The 23,703-nt window shown below is 42.6% G+C and overlaps 1 protein-coding gene across 1 annotated transcript in view; it reads right to left on the bottom strand.

Annotated features, from left to right (window-relative positions):
- The window catches only part of LOC146663024 (unconventional myosin-XVB-like), a 67,495-nt gene extending 59,678 nt beyond the window's left edge, over positions 1-7,817 (bottom strand). The window contains exons 1-6 of the mRNA XM_085415606.1: positions 7,754-7,817; positions 7,356-7,401; positions 6,403-6,527; positions 4,828-4,942; positions 4,559-4,734; positions 693-786 (exon numbers count right to left, since the gene is read on the bottom strand). Of these exons, the coding sequence (XP_085271732.1) occupies positions 693-737 (45 nt within the window). The 5' untranslated portion in view covers positions 738-786; positions 4,559-4,734; positions 4,828-4,942; ... (1 more) ...; positions 7,356-7,401; positions 7,754-7,817. The remainder of the gene's footprint in view (positions 1-692; positions 787-4,558; positions 4,735-4,827; positions 4,943-6,402; positions 6,528-7,355; positions 7,402-7,753) is intronic.
- Between the last annotated feature and the right edge of the window lie 15,886 nt (positions 7,818-23,703).

Genomic DNA, 23,703 nt, shown 5'->3' with positions numbered 1-23,703 from the left:
CTCCAAACTGCAGTCGCGAAGATATGCCTTCTTCAGGAGTCCAACTTCAGTAACCCTACAAACTTCACTGCTGTTCAGTTTTCTGTCTTCATTTAGGTCAGAAGTAATAGCAGAGCTGTATGTTTTACTATATATTTTCTTTAATTCCTCAATCAGTACAAGGTATATTGCGTTTAGGTCGAAACTAGCGAGTCAACTCCCTGCTAACTTCTAACTCACTAAATTTCATAAATTCTGTTTTCATGGTAACCTGAATTTTAAACTTAATTGGTACACCTGGTAGAGCAGCAACACTGATCATTTTATTAAATATTAAAGAGTTTTGACAGTTTGTAACAGTTTGCCACAGTGTTCGTTTGACTTTGGGACCTGAAGTGGAGTTTGGAACTGGAAACGACTAATGACATCAGATTTAAAGACCAGATTAGGGTGAGGACCCATTAGGTGATTAATGTATATGGTTTGTTTAAAGCCTGACCAATACTGTAGAGGAGTACTGATTCTTGTGAATTTTAGACAGACTGATGCCACACCAAGCCTAATTCTTTTGAGGCTGGTTTTGCATGAGAATTACGACAGATTATTCCATAAGAAAGTCAGAAATCATGAGACTGCCAACAAACTCAGGCATGGCCTTCGGAGTGAGGACCTCTCTCTTTCTCTCTTTCACACTTTCTTTCTCTCATGTATACCTTTCTCCAGTGATGTCTCTTTATGGTGTTCCTGGTTATTAGCATCAAAGCCCAGAACTGAGTGAAGGACTGCTTCAAACGTTTGTAGTACTTCCTAAAAGCAGGAGAAGAGCAGCAGCACACAAGGGATTACATTTGTACATAACTGAAAGCAATGTCCTAAACCCCTTTAAGGACTATGCCCTTTCACTACCTCTATGAAATGCATCTTTACTGGTTTTCTGTACAGTGGGTTAGTGCAGTTTCAGAACTACTCTTCACTCAGTCTTCCTGTGAGAATATCAATGTATTCAGAGACACAAAGCTCCTACAGTTAAATGAAGTTGAAAGGTTCTGTTCGGTTTCTTTAACCAGACCTGTATTTAAACATCCACACTGATATAGCTTCAAAATCAACCCACTAACAACTTAAAATATAAACAGTGGATCGCATGTTGACCTAGACTAGTTTTAATTTTTACACTGCTTCATAAAAATTTTTAGTGGACAGGTTTCCAAATCTTTTCCTCTTCTGCCTTAACAACAGGTTCTTTATTTCTAGCTCACACACGGTGTCAATGCGCTAACACGCAGTAGTGATGGGATTTCCGGCTCTTTTTAGAGAACCGGCTCTTTCGGCTCAGCTCACTAAAAAGAGTCGGCTCCCAACCGGCTCTTCAGGTTGTTTTGTTGCTTTAATTTATTATTAACAACAACATAAAATTATGCACCAAAGGAATTACTAATGTAAAAAACCCCTGTGGTTTTATTTATATATGTTTATATATAAATATATACGGTGGCCCCTAGAGACAAAGCATGTACAAACTCCAAAACACATTTCTAGCGTTAACTGAACTTCCAAAACAGAGCTACCTAGATCACTTAAATTACACAATTGAAAGCATATGTGTATTGTTATCCCTGGCTCTCTTTCGTTTGGCTCTCAGCGAAGGCGGTCGCACTTTTCTCCTCTCCTCTCCCTTAGCTTCCCTGCTTAGCTTCTTATGTCCTTGTCTTGTCTCGTGCTTTTTTCTTCCCTGGAACACTCCCTCACAGTCTGTTCTCTAAAACCTAAAAGAGGAATTATGGATTTGATCAACTGGTCCCTAAATGCAACTGACACCCCTTTCTCAACGAGAAGTTTGGGCTTGGGTGAGCCTGAGTGCTGAAGATATCTACCTATTTGGAACCATGGTAACAGGGTTCTTGCTGATCGGAGCTGGCTTGGCCCTGACTTATCGAAGAATTAAGAAAGCGGAACCAGCTGTTCAAACCCCCACAAGGCTGCCCGCTGGGATTGAAACGATGGGAAGAGGCGTGAGTTTCTCAAAATGGGCTCATTGAGTGTAGCACAGATAAGATCTTGGAGAGGCTACGGCTGCTGTGAATATTCAGAATAAGACCTCTGACTGCAGACTGGATACAGACTGGGCTCGCTTGGAATAACATCTCTGGGCGATAATTGGATGACATCTCGGGGAGGCACACTGCCGTGAGTTCTCAGACATCGGCTCCTTGAGCACAAGAAATGACAACATCACAGAACGCAAGTATGGGGAAGTTCGCGGCTCTCCAACTGAGAGACCAGTGTTGGACTGTAGAACTGCTTTGAAATTCATATGAGCTGTTCGCACTAAAGTAAAAAGCACCATCACTTCATGCGGATAGCCCCTTTGGCGCCAGCGGCAAGGCTGGAGCTGAACAAAAACTCCCTGATAACGACTGTGTTTAGTCTGTTCCTTCCCATTCCATGCAAGGCCACCTGGGTTGGCTGGTAGACTGTTTACTTAGCCTGGCAGGGCGAAGGACACTGTCTCAGCTGAACTCTGGACACGCACACACATACACTTACACTGATAAGCACACACTCATCCCCCCTCCATTTCCAAACGCCTTCAATGCTTGTTTCCTGTGGGGGAACACGGCGGGTCCATGTGCCGCGCTGGAATGGTAGTGCTGTGCAGGGCGGCTGCTGTGTTCGCTTCGGATTACTCCTCACCCCCCACCCAATCCTGTGGCTTGTCATGTCTTTCACAATGTTGTGCTGTGGACATTTATGTGCTTTTTGTGCAGAGGAATTTTTTTGTTTCCTGTTCTCATGCTGTCCTACCATGGAAGCACAGCATGAGTAGAGGTCTCTTTTTTTCCTCTTGTACTTTCCTATTGTAGTGTATATTTCAGTGTTTTTCTGTAACGCTACCGATCTCCGACTTGTATCCCCATGTGATGTCTGTGTTGTGTGTGTAAGGTCGGGGGGGGGGGGGGGTGTCCCATTTCACTGCAGGGCAACCTGCATGTTGCAAATAAAGCTGTTTGTGTATTTATACACAACCACTCATATATATTCAAATAATTAAAAAAAATGTTCATTTACCTCTTACTACCACACACCAAATCCGGTTGCTGGTACTTCCTGGCTTGTGTAGCCACTAGGTAACAAAAGCCCTAGCATCCTGGAGCACTTCTCTTGTGTTTTGTACGTGTTTTGGAGTTTGTACGTGTTTTGGAGTTTGTACGTGCTTTGTCTCTAGGGCCACTGTAAATATACTTCTATTTATTCACTCCACATAAAATGTAATAAATATATCATATAATATAAAAACCAACTTTTTACATTTCAACTTTTAACTATTTAAATTTTCAGCTTTTTCCTTTTAAACTAATTTTAAGTGAAACAACACAAAACACTGCAAACCACAACACAATTAAATATAAATTAAAATATGAAAACAAAAAGAAGATGCACATTCCCTGTCGCTAACAGGGATTTGGCACGTTAATGCGGTTATGGTATTAACATCATTTTAACGAGATTAATGCTGACAGCACTAGTACATATATGTGTATATATATGTGTGTGCATATATATACATACATATATATATACATACATATATATGTATACATACATATACAGTATATACACATATATGATCGCTAGTATATAAACACACACGCACACACACACACAGAGCGGTGTGAAAAACTGTTTGCCCCCTTCCTGATTTCCTTTTTTTGTTTTTCACACTTGATTTATTTACACACAAATGTAAATATTAGACAAATATATCATTATGATTAATGGGGGAAAAAATTTAAACCTACATGGCCCTGTGTGAAAAAGTGAAAGCCCCCTAAACCTAATAACAGCTTGGACCATTGCTTAGCAGCAACAATTGCAATCAGGCACTTGCAATAACTGGCAATGAGTCTTTTAGAGTGCTGTAGAGAAATTTTGTTTTTTCTTGAGCCATGGACTTGCTGGTATGTTTTGGATCAATGGTAGCCAAACAGCCCCAGACAATCACACTACCACCACCATATTTTACTGTTGGTATGATGTTCCTTTTCTGAAATGCTGTTACTTCTACACCAAACATAATGGGACACACACCCTCCAAAAAGTTTAACTTTTGTCTTGTCAATTCATAGTGTATTTTCCCAAAAGTCTTGAAGATCATCAAGACGCTTTCTGGCAAAACTGAGACAAGCCTTTATGTTCCTTTTGCTTAGCATTGTTTTTGGTTCTTGGAACTCTGCCATGTAGGCCGTTTTTGCCCAGTCCCTTTCTTATGGTGGAGTCAGGAGCACTGACCTTAATTGAGGCAAGTGATGCCGGCAGTTCTAAGGTCTTTTACCACAATTGCCACAAGCGTTATAAGTGGGGTGGGGGTCACATTTTCACACATGGCCATGTAAGTTTGGATTCCCCCCCCCTTAATATTAGACACCTTAATTTGGAAACTGATTTTTACTTAATTGTGTTACCTTTGTCTAATATTAACATACAAAAACGTATGACATCAGGAAGGGGCCAAACACCACTTTCTCAAACACCATTGAATGTCATAGATTGCATAGATTTCCCCTCTCCCTCAGTAGACCTGGCCTGGTGTCCTCGAATGTGGCTCTGGATGACAATGGCTTTCTGTTTGAAGAATCTAAAGTTCTTCCTGCAGAGGAAACCCCTTATGTTTCTCTGGATGGTGATGGCAGCCCATGTTTGAGTGCTGCTCCATTTTTCTTCCAGCTGCTGGTACAGTTGCTCCTTAAGGAACACCTAAATGTAGTTGCATATACAGTAAATGAAAATCTGCTTTACCTTTCTAATTAAAAACAAACTAAATGGTGAGATGATTGAACAATTTGTCACCTTGGTGAGTCCCAACTGGTACTGTCCCTCCTCAGCACCCAATATTTCCAGCAGAGCCACTGTCTGATCTCTGTCTGATATTTCATTTAACTCCTGGGCCTTCAGAACCCCATACCTGGATCAGAAAGACATGACACCTTTAAGACCTTTAAGCACCTTGTCCAACATTTGTGCACACACTCATAATGCAGTGGATGCCTACACTGCAAAAACTCAAAATCTTAACAAGTAGATTTGTCTTATTTCTAGTCAAAAAAAATCTAATCACACTTAATATAAGACAAAATCAGGTAAAGAGTAACATCTAAGAGGAAAAATCTGTTGATGGAACAGTGAAAATTTTCTAGTTCAAGCTCCACAGTTTAAAAACAAGTTCATATATCTTACTGAGTTGTTACTCTTTAGCTGGTTTTGTCTTATTTTAAGTGTGATGAGATATTTTGACTAGAAATAAGACAAATATACTTGCTAAGACTTTGAGTTTTTGCAGTGTAGGGGGCAACTTGCAGTCAGTATCTTGCCCAAGGGTACTTGCAGATTAAAGAGCCAGAGAGTGAACCACCAATCTTCAGATTGGGAGACAACCCCCTCTACCACCTGAGCCACAGCCCTCCAGAACAGAACGTGATTTAAACATATCAGATTTAATTTGCCACCAATCCTTATCGATCATTTGATGCCAGTACCTAAAAAATGTTTACATTTTATTTCTCATGGAGACAGCAGGAACTTTCAAATTTGCTAAGATTTATGGAGAACCTTTGGTTCGAGGCAACCTGGAGGGAAATTAGTGTTTAAGGAAACTACAGTCATGGAATTTACATTCACTTAACACATGGAATTTAGTAGTTTATAATATTATATTAGATCATAACAAGAGAATAGCTGACACATGTCATCACTAAATATGTGGTATGAAAACAAAAAGATCAGAACTGATTAATAAAAAGGTTTAAAATAGGGACACAGCTTTTTAAAAAGTGATACCAAAATTGGGAGCGGCGGAAGACATTTTTAGATTATTTACGAGTACAACATTAATTAAAATAAAATACAAGTAATGATATGAGGAAGAGAATGGATGGATAGAAGTAACAGTCCTATAATAAAAATCCTACTTAAGTGCATGCCAAAGTTCTTATGATTAACAGACACTAAACAAAAAATTCAATGTCTTTAGTTTTAGTCTTTGACAAATGGATTAAATCTGTCAACAATAAGCTTTCTGCATATGTTTATGGCAGTGTTTCTCAAATTTTTTGTTATTCCCCATTTTGGAAGCCGAATAACATTCAGGACCCACTTCTCCCTTCACATTTTCTTTTGTTTGTTTATTTTTATTTTAAAAATACAGTCATTCATCTTAGATTCACTTGTGTTTTTTACTCTGGTTTTTCACACCACTGTTTTATTGAAATTTTTGTTTTTTGTTTATAAATTTAAACTGAAAAGAGTGAATAGTTGCATGTAGTTTGAGCTACATTAACGTTCATGAATGATCATCTGCTTGGAGGAAAGTGAGAAGCAAACTATCTTTTAGCAATGAGCTCAGCACTGTATGTATGTTTGCAGCACCTTGAGACAAAGTAGGAGTACTGAATCCTTATTGGAAAACCTTCTTTCCGGATGTGGATGGTCTCCAGCAACCCCGCATGCCTCAGCTGTGCTGACACATAGTCCACATCAAAGATACCAGGAAGCTGATAAGAAACATGTGAGAAGTAACACATGGTTTTACATTGTCTTGTAATTAAAAAAAATCTCCAATTTCATGAATAGTAAGGGATGTCATAATACTACTTTAAGAGATTTTTATCCATTGTACCAATGTTTTGTTCCGATTTGTGATCCTAAATCTGAATCCTTCTAGAAAAACAAAAAAGGTTCAGAACCCAATTTATCTGGCTCCCACTGGGAACCAAATATTAATAGAATCTGGAAAATGAACTGTGATGACATCTGTGATGTGATGGCATGTCTTGTGAATGAAAAACGGAAAAGGTCTATTTAAATTTTACTGTAAATGTAAACTATGTCCTTCAAAAAACCTATTTATTATGGTCATACAAGCATTACTGCTACATATTGGTAAACAGCAGAGTAGCTGACAAAAACTGGCATCTTGGTTTCATGGTCCCAGTTCTCAACATTTCAATCTAAGCATTACACACCTAGGAACAACTAGTGTAATTCCATGGCAACCCAATCCACAGGTTTCATCTTCAAATTGTTGACCTTCTTTAAACTTCTGAGCCCTGAGCTGTCAGTAATAATGATACCAACCCAAGTCTCTAACCCTAACATAAACCATTACTAGACAAGCAAATAGTACTTTTTGAGGGAAAAAAGTAAACCGAATTCAATTTTTTTGTTCATTATTCTAAATAGGGTTAGAATTAGGGTTAGGGTCCTCAGTGATTATTTAGACCTCATGACTTAGGGCAGTGTAGAAATTGTTCCACATTACACATATGTCACAAGTTAATGGAAAAGAAATATGTGTATTACTGTAAAATTGGTCTTGTTACCTTGACATAGTTTGGCTTCAGACAATGAATGAAGGAAGTTTTGCATCTAGAATATCAAAGAAAAATACAGTTACAGGTTATTCCTAAAGGCAGAGTTAAAATCAAGAAAGCCTGAACTGCAAATGTTTTTAATAATAAATCCTATGTTTTGTGTTGACATCAGTGTTTACCATTTGTTTACTTGTCAAAAAAAGTTGCTATAAAATCATAACTAAACTTGTATCAAATGAATCTGTCAAAACTATTTGACAGCACTATGAATGGAACCATTTGCTAAAACTGTATTTTCTACACAAGCAGTGAAAAAGTATCCCTTCTGATGATACTGAGCTGGTTTCCAAACAAATCCACAGATTTGATAATGATGCTCTGTATCAGCCAATTTCCTCTGTTGGTACCTCTCCAAGCGGGTGGTAAGTTCAGTCAAGGACTGGAGGAAATGCGAAGCCGCAGTAGTGGACTGTTGGCGCTGGCCCCTTCTTTTCCAGCCCAACTCTGTCTGCTGAACATAACTGTCTTGAACCTTCTGGAACAGCTCTGACACCATCTGTGGCCATATAAAAGTTATAATGTAAATATCCCTATAAAATATGCAATTTATCCCTAGGTACTTGATTCTACATATGAAAAACAGTTTAAATCTTAGAACATTGTAATTCTCACCCATTCTGGTGAGAACTGTTATAAGAATAGGCTTTATATCTAAACACAAAGTGTTCCCTCAGTTGGAAAGCCACCTGTCTCATAACTTTTAGTTAGAGCCTACACCACCCACAGAACACCAAAGATGTCCTTTATTGGACTAAATTTGGTCAGCTCTATCAGTTATGCCCTTTAAAAAAGAATTTAAGACTTTGTTGATATTTGGTTATAAACTAAAAGGATCCTGGAATAATATCTAGCATCTGATGAAAAAGAAAGGTGGGCAGTGAGTGAGGATAGACAGTGATGAGTATCAGAACATTTGGATGTTGACCACTTTTAAGGGCGCATTGTCTCTTTTAAGGAACAATAAGGTAAATATCAAACTAGCAATAAGATTGTTTACATTTATCTCTCAGTGCAGCCGACTTTAATCTGTTAAAATTAAATATCAGAAAACTGCTAATTTTATGGATGAACGTGTTGCAGCCAATTACTGTATAAAAGATGGAGGACACTGTTCCCATTACTCCCACTGTGCAAAAGCAAAGCCAAAATGTCCCTGCAATCTTGCATTTTTGTATGGACAGTAGTGACTGGGGATACACTCAGTGTCAAACTCTCACCCACACACCCACAGGATGTGACCGTGAACAATTCTTCACAGCTGTGTTACTGCCATAGTCAGTTTTTATGAATAGTAAGTCACTATCCTTATTTTAGACAAAGATATGCCATCAGCAGCCCAGTTATTGTAAATATCAGAATTATTAGCAAATTGATTTTTTTCTTTTGAATTTTTGATATGAAACTGAGGATGATATAAAACAAACTGAAGATTTGAACAATACATCCATCCATTACAAACTCATAGCCTGGTAACACAGAAGTGAATCAAGCTTTGTTCATTTTATTTAATAGCATCACTTAGAATCTCCATTACTATCAAAAGCTACATCCACCTTGGGGAAAACAAAATAAGAAATCATTACTTGGCTCCATCACATTATTAGAACAATGACTGCATAAAAGATGGACAACATAGTTCTACTTCCTCCCATGGCATAAAAATGATGGCAAAATGTCCCATTTTGGGGGAGTCTGTGGAGTAGTGACTTGGGGTGGAGTTGCTGCGTTGAAGATGTCAGGGAGCTGCAAGTCAAATACTCTTAGAGCACAACTTGACAATGTTGTGCTGCAGGGTTATGGTATGGAACCAGCAGACCACAGAAAATGACATGGCACTTTAACTGGTGTAGTAGAAGGTCAGTAGGATGTTATTACTGACAGAAAAGGAGTTCAATTTTCTAAGGAGGTACATTGACTGGTGGAACTTTCTCAGGTTGACCTCAGAGTTGGGGAGAACCTCAGGTGGCTGTTGCAGATGGTCCCCAAGTACTTGTACTCCTTTATGATCCCTACAATGACCCATGGATAGTGATGAAGACAGCCACTACAGGCAGTAAGTTTGTCCACTAACAAAGAAATGATCAATTTATCATTTATGTATTTATTTTGCCTGTCCTGTCCAGCACTGTAGCAAACAGTATTATTGTCTGAAGGCCAAAAAAATGCCCAACAGATTTATTTTTCCAAGTGGACCAGAGGGAAAGAAAAAAAGAGGTAACGAGTTGAGAAGGCTCCCAGTATCAGCTCGTTACCTGTAAAAAACACTCATGGGAGCTAGTAAGCTTGCTCATTGATTGCAGATCAAACACATATTTCCTTCATGAAAATGAGAATTCATTTATAACTTTTCTGAAAAACATTTTGCTAGATTTATTTGATATTGTTCTGTCTCTCACTGTTCAACAAACCTACCATTAAAATTATAGACTGATCATTTCTTTGTTAGTGGGCAAGCTTACAAAATCAGCAGGGGTTCAAATCATTTTTCCCTGACTGTATATATTTTAAATATATAAATTTTCTAAATCTAACTGGGACTCGTGGTGACCGCGGTGTTCCAAGCCGAGACAAAAATGGACGTGTCCTCCTTACTGCAGCTGAACAAGACCAATGATGGGTCGAACACTTCCGCGATACTCTGAACCAACCTGAGCCACCCCAACGGTTCGAGGCCGAAGACCTGGCACCTTCCATGGATCTTCTTCCTGTCGATATCGGACAAATCAGCATCACTGAAGTCAAGACAGCAATCCGACTCCTCAAGAGTGGAAAGGCAGCAGGCCTGGACGAAATCCTCGCCGAAATGCTGAAGCATGGCGGACCCCATCTTGAAGCCGCCCTTACAAGACTCCTAAACGCCTGCTGGTCAACATCACATGTACCCGATGACTGGACAAAAGGCACCATCATCAAACTTCAAAAAAAAGGTGATTTGGGTGACTGTAACAACTGGCGGGGCATCACGTTGCTGTCGGTACCCGGGAAAGTGTTTTGCCTCGCTCTTCTGAATCGGCTACAACACGCAGTGAACGAACGATTGCGAGAAGAGCAGGCTGGGTTTCGGAGTGGCCGGTCATGCGTCGAGCAAATCTTCACCCTCCGCATGATCATTGAACAAACATTGGAATACCAAAGGAAGATTTCTATTAATTTCATTGACTTCGAGAAGGCTTTTGACAGCGTCCACCGGCCGACTCTATGGGCTATCCTACGCCACTATGAAGTCCCTCAGCAGTTTGTAGATGCCTTTCGTTGTCTCTACTCAAACTCCCGTTGCTGTGTCCGGACGGAGGACGGCTGCACAGATTTCTTCAAGATCAATACTGGCGTCCGACAAGGATGCGTGCTATCCCCTTTCCTCTTCCTGTTGGTAATTGACTTCAAATCAAATCAAATCAAATCACTTTTATTGTCACATCACATGTGCAGGCACACTGGCACAGCACATGCGAGTGAAATTCTTGTGTGCGAGCCCCACAAGCAACAGAGATGTGCAAACACAACAACACAAACGAGCAAAATACAAGAATGGCCAACCTGAAACTAATAAATATATGTACAATATATAATAGTGTATGCATTTCTGGATGTGTATACTAAATATTTTCCTACGTGTGTGTGTGTGTGTGTGTGTGTATACACATTTTTATAAATTAAATAGTAAAAAAAATAATAATAATAAAAAAAAAAAATAAAAAAATAATAATAAAATATATAAAATATACAGAGTTGAATATGTGCAAAACAAGTGGCATTTATATACAGTGTGGAGTGCATAATGTTGAAGTTCCAGTAGTGAAGCTGAGGTGTCTATGAAGTGTTCAGCAGTCTGATGGCCTGATGGAAAAAGCTGTCTCTCAGTCTGCTGGTACGGGACCGGATGCTGCAGAACCTCCTTCCTGATGGAAGTAGTCTGAACAGTTTATGGCTGGGGTGACTGGAGTCCTTGATGATCCTCCCCGCTTTCCTCAGGCACCGCTTCCTGTAGATGTCTTGGAGGGAGGGAAGCTCACCTCCAATTATCCGTTCAGAGCACCGCACTACTCGCTGGAGAGCTTTGCAGTTGTAGGCGGTGCTGTTGCCATACCAGGTGGTGATGGCACAGTGATAGAAGGTCCTGAGGGGCTCATGCCGAATCTTTTCAGTCTCCTGAGAAAGAAGAGGCGCTGCTGCGCCTTCTTCACTGTTTTGTTTGTGTGTACTGACCACGTAAGATCCTCAGCCAGATGTACTCCAAGGAACCGGAAGCTGCTCACTCTCTCCACAGCAGCGCCGTTGATGGTGATGGGGATGTGTACTTCTCTGCACCTCCGGAAGTCCACTATCAACTCCTTTGTCTTTGCGACGTTGAGGGTGAGATGGTTGTCTTGACACCAGTGGGTCAGGGCGCTGACCTCCTCCCTGTAAGCCGTCTCATCACCGTTGGTGATAAGACCCACCACTGTAGTGTCGTCCGCAAACTTCACAATGATGTTGGAGCTGTTAGTGGCTGTGCAGTCGTAGGTGTAGAGTGAGTACAGGAGAGGGCTCAGTACACACCCCTGTGGAGCACCAGTGTTCAGTGTGATGGGGGATGAGGTGATGCTGCCCAGTCTGACCACCTGGCGTCTGTCAGACAGGAAGCTAAGGATCCAGCTGCAGAGGGAGCTGCTCAGTCCTAGATCCTGCAGTTTCCTGTCCAGCTTCGAGGGAACGATGGTATTGAATGCTGAGCTGTAATCTACAAACAGCATCCTCACATACGTGTCTCTCTTCTCCAGGTGTGACAGGGCAGTGTGTAGTGTCAGGGCTATGGCATCATCAGTGGACCTGTTGTGGCGGTATGCAAACTGTAGAGGGTCCAGTGAGTCGGGTAGTGCAGAGCAGATGAAGTCCCTGACCAGCTTCTCGAAGCATTTGCTTACGATGGGGGTCAGGGCTACAGGTCGCCAGTCGTTCAATGAGGAGATGGTGGAGGATTTGGGTACAGGGACGATGGTGGCCATTTTGAAGCAGGCTGGGACTACAGACAGAGAGAGGGAAAGGTTGAAGATGTGCGTGAACACTCCAGCCAGCTGAGCCGCGCATGACTTGAGGACGCGGCCGGGAATCCCGTCCGGACCAGTAGCTTTGCGCGCGTTCACCTTCCTGAAGCACTTCCGCACATCCTCCTCAGACACAGTGTGCGCACTGACGTCATCCGCGGTGCGCACACTGTCCGGTCTCATGGTGTTCGCTGCGTCGAATCTAGCGTAGAATACGTTTAGATCCTCACACAGAGAGGCCGTGGTCTGCGGTGTGCTGGTTTTCCCTCTAAAGTCTGTGATCGTGTTTAGTTCCTGCCACATACTCCGAGGGTTGTCAAACTGTTGCTCCACCCTGTCCCTGTACTCACGTTTGGCTGCTTTGATCATCTTCCGGAGTTGGTAATGTGCGTGTTTGTAGTCCGATGTGTTCGCGGAGGCAAAGGCGGTGTTCCGTGCCGCCAGTGCCGCGCGAACATCTCCGTTAATCCAGGGTTTTTGATTTGGGAAGGATTTAACTGTTCTGGATGGGACGACATCTTCCACGCATTTCCTGATAAATCCACAGACTGAGTCTGTGTACTCATCAATGTCTCTGGCGGCCACGTGAAACATTTCCCAGTCCGCGTGATCAAAACAGTCCTGCAGCGCGGACTCCGATTGGTCCGTCCAACAGTGCACCGCCCTCCGGGTTGGAGCTTCCTGTTTCAGCTTCTGCCTGTAGGCGGGCAGGAGCAGGATGGAGCAGTGATCTGATTGGCCGAATGGGGCGCGGGGGAGGGCTTTGTACGCATCCCGGAAAGAGGTGTAACAGTGGTCGAGTAGCCGGTTTCCACGTGTGTTAAAAAGGATGTGTTGATGGAGTTTTGGTGAGACTTTCTTCAGGTTTCCCTTATTAAAGTCTCCGGCTGTGATAAACGCTGCCTCTGGGTGTGCGGTTTCCTCGCTGCTGATCGCGCTGTACAGTTCCCTGAGTGCACGGTCAGTGTCGGCTTGTGGGGGTATGTAAACAGCCGTAATAATCACTGCTGTAAATTCCCTCGGTAGCCAGAATGGCCGGCACTTAATCATCAGGTACTCCAGGTCCGGTGAGCAGAAGGATTTGACCGGGTGCACGTTCGCATAATCACACCAGCTGTTGTTGATCATGAAACATACACCACCGCCTCTGCTTTTCCCAGTAAGATCCTGTGACCTGTCCGCGCGGTGCACAGAGAACCCCGGCAGTTGTATTGCGGAGTCCGGTACTTTGTCCGATAGCCAGGTTTCTGTGAGGCAGATCACGCAGCAGTCCCGCATCTCTCGCTGGAATGAGATCCGTGCCCGAAGCTCGCACAGCTTGTTCTCCAGAGACTGCACATTAGCCAGTAATAAACTGGGTAACGGTGGTCTGTAAGTGCGCCGTCTCAGTCGAACCAGAACGCCAGATCTTCTCCCTCTGCGTCGGCGTTTGCGGCCTCCAGGGCCAGAGAACAAAGGCGTCTCAGGTGAGATGAATGGGGGGTCTGCAAACGGAGCGTCCGTGTTGCAAAACTTGAACTCCGGAAAGTTATAAGAAAGACCGTCTTTTATGTCCAGTAAGGTTTGTCGGTCGTACACAAGGAGACAAGTGCTGCTCGTGAAAAAATAAAGGAAAAGGAAAATTAAACACAGAAGAAAGCCGTTGCTTGGGGGAGCTCGCGACGAGGCTGCCATACTCGGCGCCATCTTATCTTATCTTCATCATGCGACGATCAGTTGCCCAAGCTGGCATCGGTGTGCCCTGGCACGAAGCGCGTAATCTCACTGACTTGGACTTCGCAGATGACATCGGCCTGCTGGGCTCGACTCAGGAAGACCTCCAAAAGTTGACCGCGGCCCTGCAGAGGGAGGCGACGAAAGTTGGATTAAGAATCAGCGCCAAAAAAACCAAGGTACTCCGAGTTGGCTATGCATGTGCCCGCATTCCTGTCATGATCAACCAACAACGTGCTGTAGAGGTAGAGAATTTTACATATCTTGGCAGCATCATCTCGAATGACGGGGTCTCTGATCGGGATGTCGACGCCAGAGTAGGGAAGGCAGTTGGTGTCCTGCAACGTCTCCAACCTATTTGGACTACTGAACTCTATCGTCTTCCCTACTGCACTTTACGCTAGTGAAACCTGCCGCTCAACAAGTGCAATTATTCAACACCTGAACGTGCTTCAACAACGTGGCCTGCGGCGAATCCTGAGAATTTCCTACCGGGACCGAATAACAAATGAGGAGGTCCTACCAAGAGCAGGCACCCGCCCATTAGCCGATGTTGTTGCAGAAAGGCGCTTCCGCTTTGCGGGTCATATTTTACGCCTACCCCCTCATCGCCCAGCTAAGATTGCCATGACATGGCGTCCACGCACTGGCAAGCGAAAGCAAGGCCGACCAAAGACCACATGGCGTCGAACATTCATGGACGATCTGAGAACTGTCGACATTGCCTGGGACGAAGCTGAAGCAGTTGCTGCTGACCGACATCGATGGAGAACACTAGCTGCCCGATGCACCGCCCGGCGTAGGAGGAACTAAGTCTAAGTCTAAGTCTAATTTTCTAAAGGACTGAAATAGCATCATTATGTAAAAGTCAAGAGCGTCCGTGCCTGTCCAGGGATAATCTGAAGTACTTCTAATATTACACAAAACGAGGTTTATTATCTTTATAAAGTTGTGGGCTTTTCTGGAGCGGGTCTATGTTGGAGGTCTGAAGAAGATTGAACTTCAGTCCTCCAAATTTTTCTGACATGATGTCTGTCTCATTTGGTCAACAGAACATCTGGCACAGGACAAATGTGATGAAAGGAGGAGGTTTCTGCAAACATCTTGCTTCTCCCTTACTTGTCTTTCCTCAGGATGGATGTTGCTGTAATGTGATATAATAATATCTGCATCCTGTTGTTAAATGAAAAAGACAAATTACACTTCTATCATTTATAAATCGAACTCTTCATGTCACCAGGCTGGAGAATAGTCTGAATGTATAATGGATGTAAAACTGTTTAAATCTATTTTATATCCTGTTTTATAACTTTTTTTTAAAGTTCTGAGACAGAGTCCAGCCCCTCTTCTCGAGACTGGCCCCAGAGCCCAAGCCATGCGTTGAGGTGAGGCCAGTACCAGGAGAGGATGCTTTAAGTGCATATGGTTATGCATAGCAGATATTGACAGATGTTTGATATATATATGTTTGATATATATATGTTTGATATATATATATATATTCACCTTGGTTTCATCTGCAGTACTGACTGTAAAATGCTTCCACATAGCAACACTCTTTTCTATTTGATTGCCCAAATCCATGTGGGGAGTTTCAGCTAAGTTAACGAGTGACGGGAAGCTATGCTAATTAGTCTATAGCCTACATCTTGCTGTCTGCAAAACGAACTTAAACTAAGTTAAACGTACCATATAACTCCCACAAGTGCATAAAATTCGACACAACTACACAAACATCATTTTAGGTTTTTAAACCGAATGTAAACGTTACTCTGTCAACAGCCTATTTGTAAATTACTGAGCAACAGAGCTACGTAACAGAACGAACATGCGAGCACCCGACTGCAGTCGTCAGTGATGCAGGGCAATGGAAAAATCTCCCGATCTTTGCGAAAGTTATAAACTGCCTCCGGAACCCAGTTAAGGTACAAAAAAATCTATTCAACAAAAATAGTGATGCAGTTCAGCCTTTATTCGCTCAGCCGAGCCTCTCTGTTGCTGTGTGGAACAGCCCGTGTCAGTCACCTCTTTCACACGTCACTCACTCATCTGGGCATGCACTGCGGTCTCATAAGGAAACTCAGCTTTTTGATATAAAGTTTTTCTTGTTCCCGAATAGAAATATTTTTTAAAGTATTTGTTCGAAAGAACTATTTGTAAAAAACACGTTATTTGTGCTTTTCCAAATACCGTATTCGGGTTCGGCTCCACCCCTTCCTGGCTCACAATGCACCCGACCCCTACAGTGCCTCCTGGACAAACCAGATGCTTGCCCTTGAGCACCCTCCCTGGGCTTGGCTCCAGGGCAGGGCCCCGGTAACCCGATGTTCTTCTCAGAGGGGTCTTCTGAATCACTCTTTGTCTGGTCCCTCACCCAGGACCAATTTGGCATGGGAGATCCTACCAAAAGCCCTCAGCCCTTGTGTGTCCCTGGGATCCCTGGGACACACAAACCCATCCAGCATGATAAGGTAGCGATTCGCGGAGGGGAACTTAAGAGTCATACACTTTAAAGTCTTATTTTTTTAAATAATTCTTGTCTTTCCATTTCCACATGTCCTGTCAAAACCAGACTAGCTCCTGTTTCAAAGTCGTCCCCCTGGATAAATGACAGCATTCTCTGTCTAAAGCGTTGTTGTCATAAAGTTGAGCGATCATTTAAAGGACCTTTTAGTTTCTTTTTACACTTTTACACTTCAGTTCGAGATGCGAGGCCTGCCTATTTCTCAGACCTAGTTTGAAAGAGCAGAGGTAACCCCAAGGTGTTATTTGACACCATTAGTGATATTGTTGCTAATGCTCCACCTGCTGTCCCAATTTCTTTCAAATGAAGATTGTGAAATTTTCTTTCTTTGTTGAAAAAAATCAGTAATGTGAGGAGCAATAGTTCTCCTTCTGTGTCTCTGTTCTCTGCTCCAACTCAAGCTAGACCTGTTATTTTAGAAAGACTTTTACCTGTGTCCTTAGTTAGACTGAGTTAGTCAAATTAGTTGATTTGATGAAAGCATCCTCCTGCTCTCTTGATATTTTACCTGGATCTTTGTTTAAAAATGTCTTTCAGTCTATCCGTCCCTGTGTGCTTACAGTTGTTACCTCATTGGTTTCTGGTCAGGTCCCTGCTCTCATTCACCCACTGTTAAAAAAACCCCAAGGTTGACGCTTCTCTGCTTAGCAGTTTTGGACCAATTTCAGAACTACCATTCATCGCTAAGATGTTAGAAAAGGTTGTGGCTAAGCAGCTTATAGCTGTTCTGGATGAAGCATTCTGGATAAATTCCCATCTGGCTTTCGTAGAGCTTATTCTACTGAAACTGCACTTCTTAGAGTCTCAAGCGACATCTTGATTAGACGTGTTGCAGGAGAATGCTCTGTTTTGCTGATGTTGGACCTGACCTCTGCCTTTGATACTGTTGACCATCACATTCTGCTAGATGGGCTGAGACACTGGGTGGTATTATCAGGGTCTGCTTTGGACTGGTTTGCATCTTATTTGTGTGAACCTCGGAGGAACCTCGTTGTGACTTTTGACTCAGCTCTGATTTTGGACGTGCGTGCTAAATCTCTGGTTTGCTCCTGTTTTTATCACTTGAGAAATACTGCTGACTCCCATTGTGTCACGCTCAGAACTGGAAATTGTCATACATGCATTTGTTTCATCTTGTTTGGAGTATTGTAATTCTTTGTTCACTTGTTTATGTAACCTCCTTGGAACGTCTGCAGGTTGTTCAGAATGCTGCTGCAAACCTTCTGGCCAAGTCTTCCTAGTACTCTCATGTCCCACCCCTGCTGATCCAGCTGCACTGGCTCCCCATTAAATTCAGAGTCCACGTTAATTAATGACTTTGAAATTTAGAGCTCTGCATGGACAAGCACTAACATACATCAGAGATCTTTTACAGCCATACATCCCCAGCAGGTCACTGAGATCATGTGATCAGGGCTTGCTGGTTTTCAAACATACAAGGCTGAAAACGAAAGTTGACAGAGCTTTTGTAACAGACTCTGGAACTCTCTCCCTTTGAGCCTGAAATCTGTGGACTCGGTGGTCTCTTTTCTTTTTTTGGTTAATTTTCTTTCTTTTTTAAAAAAAAAAAACTACAAGTTTCTCTGGTGATAGATTCTTAAAATCTTCCAACAAGATTAACTGGCGAAGAGATTCTTGAAGTGAAGAGAGTCTCTCTTCACTTCTCTTGAAGTAGCCCACTTGTCTATAAGATCTCCCTTCTCAGATGTAAACTTAACATATGTTTGACCATTTGGTGTTCACTCACTCTGCGGTAGAGTATCACTTCCTGTTCCTGCTCAAACACAGTGGTGTTTCTGAGTAACTTATTTGCTTAGCAATTTAATTAACAACTTTCAAATACATTCTTCTTTCATAGTATAATCTTCACGTGCTTCATCCGAAGCTAGGGTTGCCAACTCCCTGAAAAATAAATAAGGGACACCTCGTGGCCAGGGCCGGGCAACCCAGTTGTCTTCACCCTTCCCAGCAAGGCTGGACTGGGACAAAAAATCGGCCCGGGCATTTTGACTAGAGACCGGCCCACCAGGATAAAGATTGAAATGTGACGTCATTCAGGGATAAAACCGCAAAGGATTCTGGGAACTTGTGGCAAGAGGTACTAGCGCACGCAGGCTTTCAATTGAACTCAGTTACACAGCGATAAAAAGAAACCCAAAAAATGGCAAGAAGCTGTTGTATTATTAACTGCAATAGCCGGTCGCATGACAGCCACGGGAAGCCGATGGGTAAAGAGATCGTTTTTTTTTTATCGGATTACGTCGTTGAAGTGAAAATTTTTAAGCCATGTTTCCGAAGTAAGAGCGGACGGATGGTCTGGATATACCAAATATAACATCTCAGAACACTCCAGCTCACATGTTAGTCTGATCCAAGCATTCCCACAAAGGTCAGAGTTTTGTAGTAGTTAATGCGTCATTTTTCTTAACATAATTGGTGATATAGGTTACAAGCAAGTCTGGCGCTGAACAGAAATTGTCGCACTATGCTCCTTTGTTTATTGTGCATAAATAGTGAATTGTCCTGACACAATATTGCGTTTCGCTTCTGTTATAACCATGGTACACTGACAAAACCATATACTTTTATTCACAAGATAAAACAGTTGTTTTGTATCACTAATTGTCCATTGCGATTACAACATACAATATTATTGTCACTGCTACATTTCTGTAATGCTACTGTAACCGGTTTCTGCTTCATCCCGCTGCAACAGTTCGGCCCAAACAGACTCCTCGACTCTGCGTTGTGTAGTGTTTTTAAAAAGACAAGGAGTCTCTGATCGATCGTTGCCACTTTATTTCCTGAATGGAAACAACGGTGCATTATCAGTGCACAGGCTCGCCACACACCACTCCGCACAGCACACTACGGCAGAACATCTCATTAGCATTCCGCTTTAGCATACAGTTTCACACATTAATAAACAAATGAAAAGTACATAAAACTGGTGTTGGACATGTGTCCACTAAGCACTTATTACACTCGGTGCTCTTCAGCTAATCAAACATGTTTTATGTGTCTGTACTACTTAGCTATATTGTGTGCGGAACAATACAACTCACCTCTCGTATGGCTATGGCAGACTGGCAGCGATTACTGCAGCCAGCCACACCGAGAGGGGGGGCGCTGTTTCCCCATTACACTGATAATGGTGGCAAGTGGAATAATACCACATAAACACTGTTACACTACCAGAAATTATTTCCACTACTAATTAATTACCGTTGAGCTCAAAGGTCCTATTAATAAACTGTTAATGAATGTGTATTTATGAAGACGATTTGTGAGACTGGTAAACTTATGATATGTACAATAGTCTTTCGTTCTACACGGTGCGTTTCAAGGTCCTGTACCCATCCGTCGGTAAACTGTACCTGGGCTTGTTGCAGTGACCTGAAGTTACTAAACTTCATGAGTGTATGCACTCACTCCAAGAACCGTATGATTATAAATATGAGCGTGGTGAAAGTTGGGCAGCACGCTGACGTCTTTTGTCCACTCTTTCACTCCTTTGATTTTTTCCTCGTATCTTTTCTTTGTCTTTTCGTCGAGTCTGTCTTTGTACGGACCGGCATTGTTCTCCTTTTGTTTTGTATATTCCTTTTTTGTGCGGCAAAGAAAAAAAAGAAGGTATTGGAACCGGAGAATGAACGTTTTGCGGTGCTGCAAATGTTTGCAGTTGATGCGGTACTTGGATTGTTTTGCCACGAGTTCCCGGCATGCAATGCGCGAAAATCACGTGATTGCTAAACAAGGGGGAGGGTGCATCCAGCCTCCTCGGCTGTAATTGGTCCAGCCCAGAGTCGATCATGACCAATTGGCCAATCCAACACCTTCCATTATATATACCCTTCCTAAAAAAAAAAAAAAAAAAAAAAAAAAAAATCCATCGGCCCATAAAAACAAAAAATCGCCAGCGGCCCACCGGGCAAATGCCCGGTATGCCCGATGGCCAGTCCAGCTATGCTTCCCAGTGTGGTAGCTCTTTTTTTGTGTGTGAAATTATTTTTTTAACCATTTGACTTGAAGTTGATTTAAGCAGATGCATATTCTTTGTGATATGAACACATGGGAAACAAATGATCATTTAGCCATTTATTTTTAGCTCAAAATGACAACATTAACACAGTAAAACAGGTCTCCTTCTTAAACAGAAGCCTGTCATGCTTAACTTTTGAGAATATAAGTAAATCTTTCTTTAAAAGAACTCTGTCCTGCTTAACTTAAAATTATATAAATTAATAGAAAACAATAGAAAGAAAAATATTCTTGTAACTGTGCACATATAGTGCATTTAGTACAATTGGCTTCAGTTGAGGTATTATTTCAGCTTTTCTAATGCTAATCAGCTGCTCCTGTTTGTAAACCCGCTTGTTCCCATGATTACGCATCATAACTCATCATCATTATTCATCTATGTATTACTTTTATGTATTAGTCATCTATTTGTTGTAATCATCTATCCTTACAGATGTTTATTACACAAAATAAGTTATATTATCACACTTCTGGCCACATAGCGCTGATATTCACTGCACATGCCCATATTAACTTTTTCCAGCCAGGTGTTTTCCTTTTCCCATTCCTCCCTGTGCTTTTGCAGCCTATTTTTCTTTCTCTGAGCGAACAAACATTGCTGCTCTAATGCTGGGCTCACACTGTGCGATTTTTGGCCCATTTTGAGACGATTTCTGAGTCGTGCGACGGATTTGGTGATCAGACCGATTTTGGCCTTCATCGTGCGTCGTGTAGTATACGTGGGGTAACGAGAAGCGATTAACACCTCACGACCAGCTCCCGATCATCAATCGCTCGTGAGGGTGTCACCGCAGCCGCTCACACTGCGCACGCGCAAACACGTAAACGTCGGTGAAAAAGACGGAGCAGCACAGCTGTGCAGCGTGTGATCTGGACACAAGCCATGGAGGCACAACTTGTAGAACTTTAGAAAGCTCATCCAAGCCTTTTCGATGTGGCATCACAAAATTATCACGACCACAACAACCGTGAAAACAGTTGGATTTACACTGCTGCTTAATCACAGCTGCCTGATCAGTGTTTTTCATTAGCAATTTAGCAAAGTTGATGGTGGTGGTGTGTCTGTGTGAGTGAAAGACAGAGAGAGCGAGCGACAGATTGTCTGTTATAACCTTCATTTTATGGAGGCACAGTGTGAGCTCTCAGGTCGCATCAGAGCATCGGGCGGTATAGTGTGAGACCTGCATCGTGACCTACCAACTTCTAACCCCTGCGAGTCAATCGTGCAGTTTGAAAATCGCACAGTGTTTGCCCAGCTTTAGGTGTACTGTCATCCGAGACTTGCACCGCAGTGTCGGCGTTTGTTTCCCTGTTGGCCATGCTTGTTGTTGTGGTCATCTGTTGTCTTCCGGTATTTTCTCTGTAAGCGACCTTTCCTCGACCAATGAGATAATCTGAATTGTCATACTCGAATTGTCATAAGTGTGCTGTCAGCTCATTGGTCACAAAGCAGGAGAGGGGCTGGGAATTGTGTTTTCAAACAAAGCGTTAATTCCATTAACATTTATAGACTACTTTTGATTCTCACTATATTACGGGACAAAGTGCGTCCCTTATTAGCTCAATACGGGACGTGTACTTTTGTTTCGAAATACGGGACGATTCCGTATTTTAAGGGATGGTTGGCAACCCTATCCGAAGCACACTTTCTGTGTACTCACTACCTAATTTATAGCCAAAGCATTCACTCACTGTCTCTGTACTGTTTCGCTAGCTTAGCTTAGCTCGTAGCCGACTCGTTAGCACCATGGCTACTTCACCTGTCCCTCCTGCACTTTCTTGCTCATTGTGTCAGATGTTTAGTTACTCCTCGCCCTCCTTTAGCAGTAATGATATCTGTAACAAATGTAGCATATTTGCAGCTCTGGAGGCCAGGATTACTGAATTGGAGACTCGGCTTCGCACCCTTCATTCACCCATAGCTAGCCAGGCCCCTGTAGCTGGTGCAGCCGAAGATAGTGTAGGCCTCGCTAGCTGTTCCCCGGCAGACCCCAAGCAGCTGGGGAAAGAGGGCGGCTGGGTCATGGTGAGGAGGAAGCATAGTCCTAAACAGAAGCCCCAGGTACACCACCAACCCGTTCATGTGTCTAACCGTTTTTCCCCACTCGGCGACACACCCGCCGGGGGTCAAACTCTGGTAATTGGCGATTCTGTTCTCAGACATGTGAAGCTAGAGACACCGGCAACCATAGTCAATTGTCTTCCAGGGGCCAGAGCAGGCGACATTGAAGGAAATTTAAGACTGCTGGCTAAGGGTAAACGTAAATTCAGTAAGATCATAATTCACGTCGGCAGTAATGACACCCGGTTACGCCAATCGGAGGTCACTAAAATCAATATTGAATCGGTGTGCAACTTTGCTAAAACAATGTCGGACTCTGTAGTTTTCTCTGGTCCCCTCCCCAATCAGACCAGGAGTGACATGTTTAGCCGCATGTTCTCCTTAAATTGCTGGCTGTCTGAGTGGTGTCCCAGAAACGATGTGGGCTTCATAGATAATTGGCAAACCTTCTGGAGGAAACCTGGTCTTGTTAGGAGAGACGGCATCCATCCCACTTTGGATGGAGCAGCTCTCATTTCTAGAAATATGGACAAATTTATTAAACCCCCCAAAATATGACTATCCAGAGTTGGGACCAGGAAGCAGAGTTGCAGTCTTACACGCCTCTCTGCAGCTTCTCTCCTCCTGCTACCCCCCCAAAAACCCATCTCCATAGAGACTGTGTCAGTTTCCAAAAAGACAAATAACAAACTAAAAACCAGCAACAAACAACTTAAACATAAACAATTACAAAGAAAGAACAATACAGTATCCACATCTGAACCAAAGAGTAAAACAGTGAAATGTGGATTATTAAATATTAGGTCTCTCTCCTCCAAGTCTCTGTTAGTACATGACTTAATAATTGATCAACAAATTGATTTACTCTGCCTTACAGAAACCTGGTTGCAACCAGGTTTCTGTAAGGCAGAGTAAATCAAGTAAATCAGTAAA

This window comes from Rhamphochromis longiceps, linkage group LG8, assembly GCF_057381845.1.
Source record: "Rhamphochromis longiceps isolate RC_006_pf linkage group LG8, R_longiceps_female_GT1.1, whole genome shotgun sequence".
NCBI classification, from domain to species: domain Eukaryota; kingdom Metazoa; phylum Chordata; class Actinopteri; order Cichliformes; family Cichlidae; genus Rhamphochromis; species Rhamphochromis longiceps.
The sequence above is the reverse complement of the archived record's forward strand: the minus strand, read 5'-3'. Positions and strand labels throughout refer to the sequence as shown.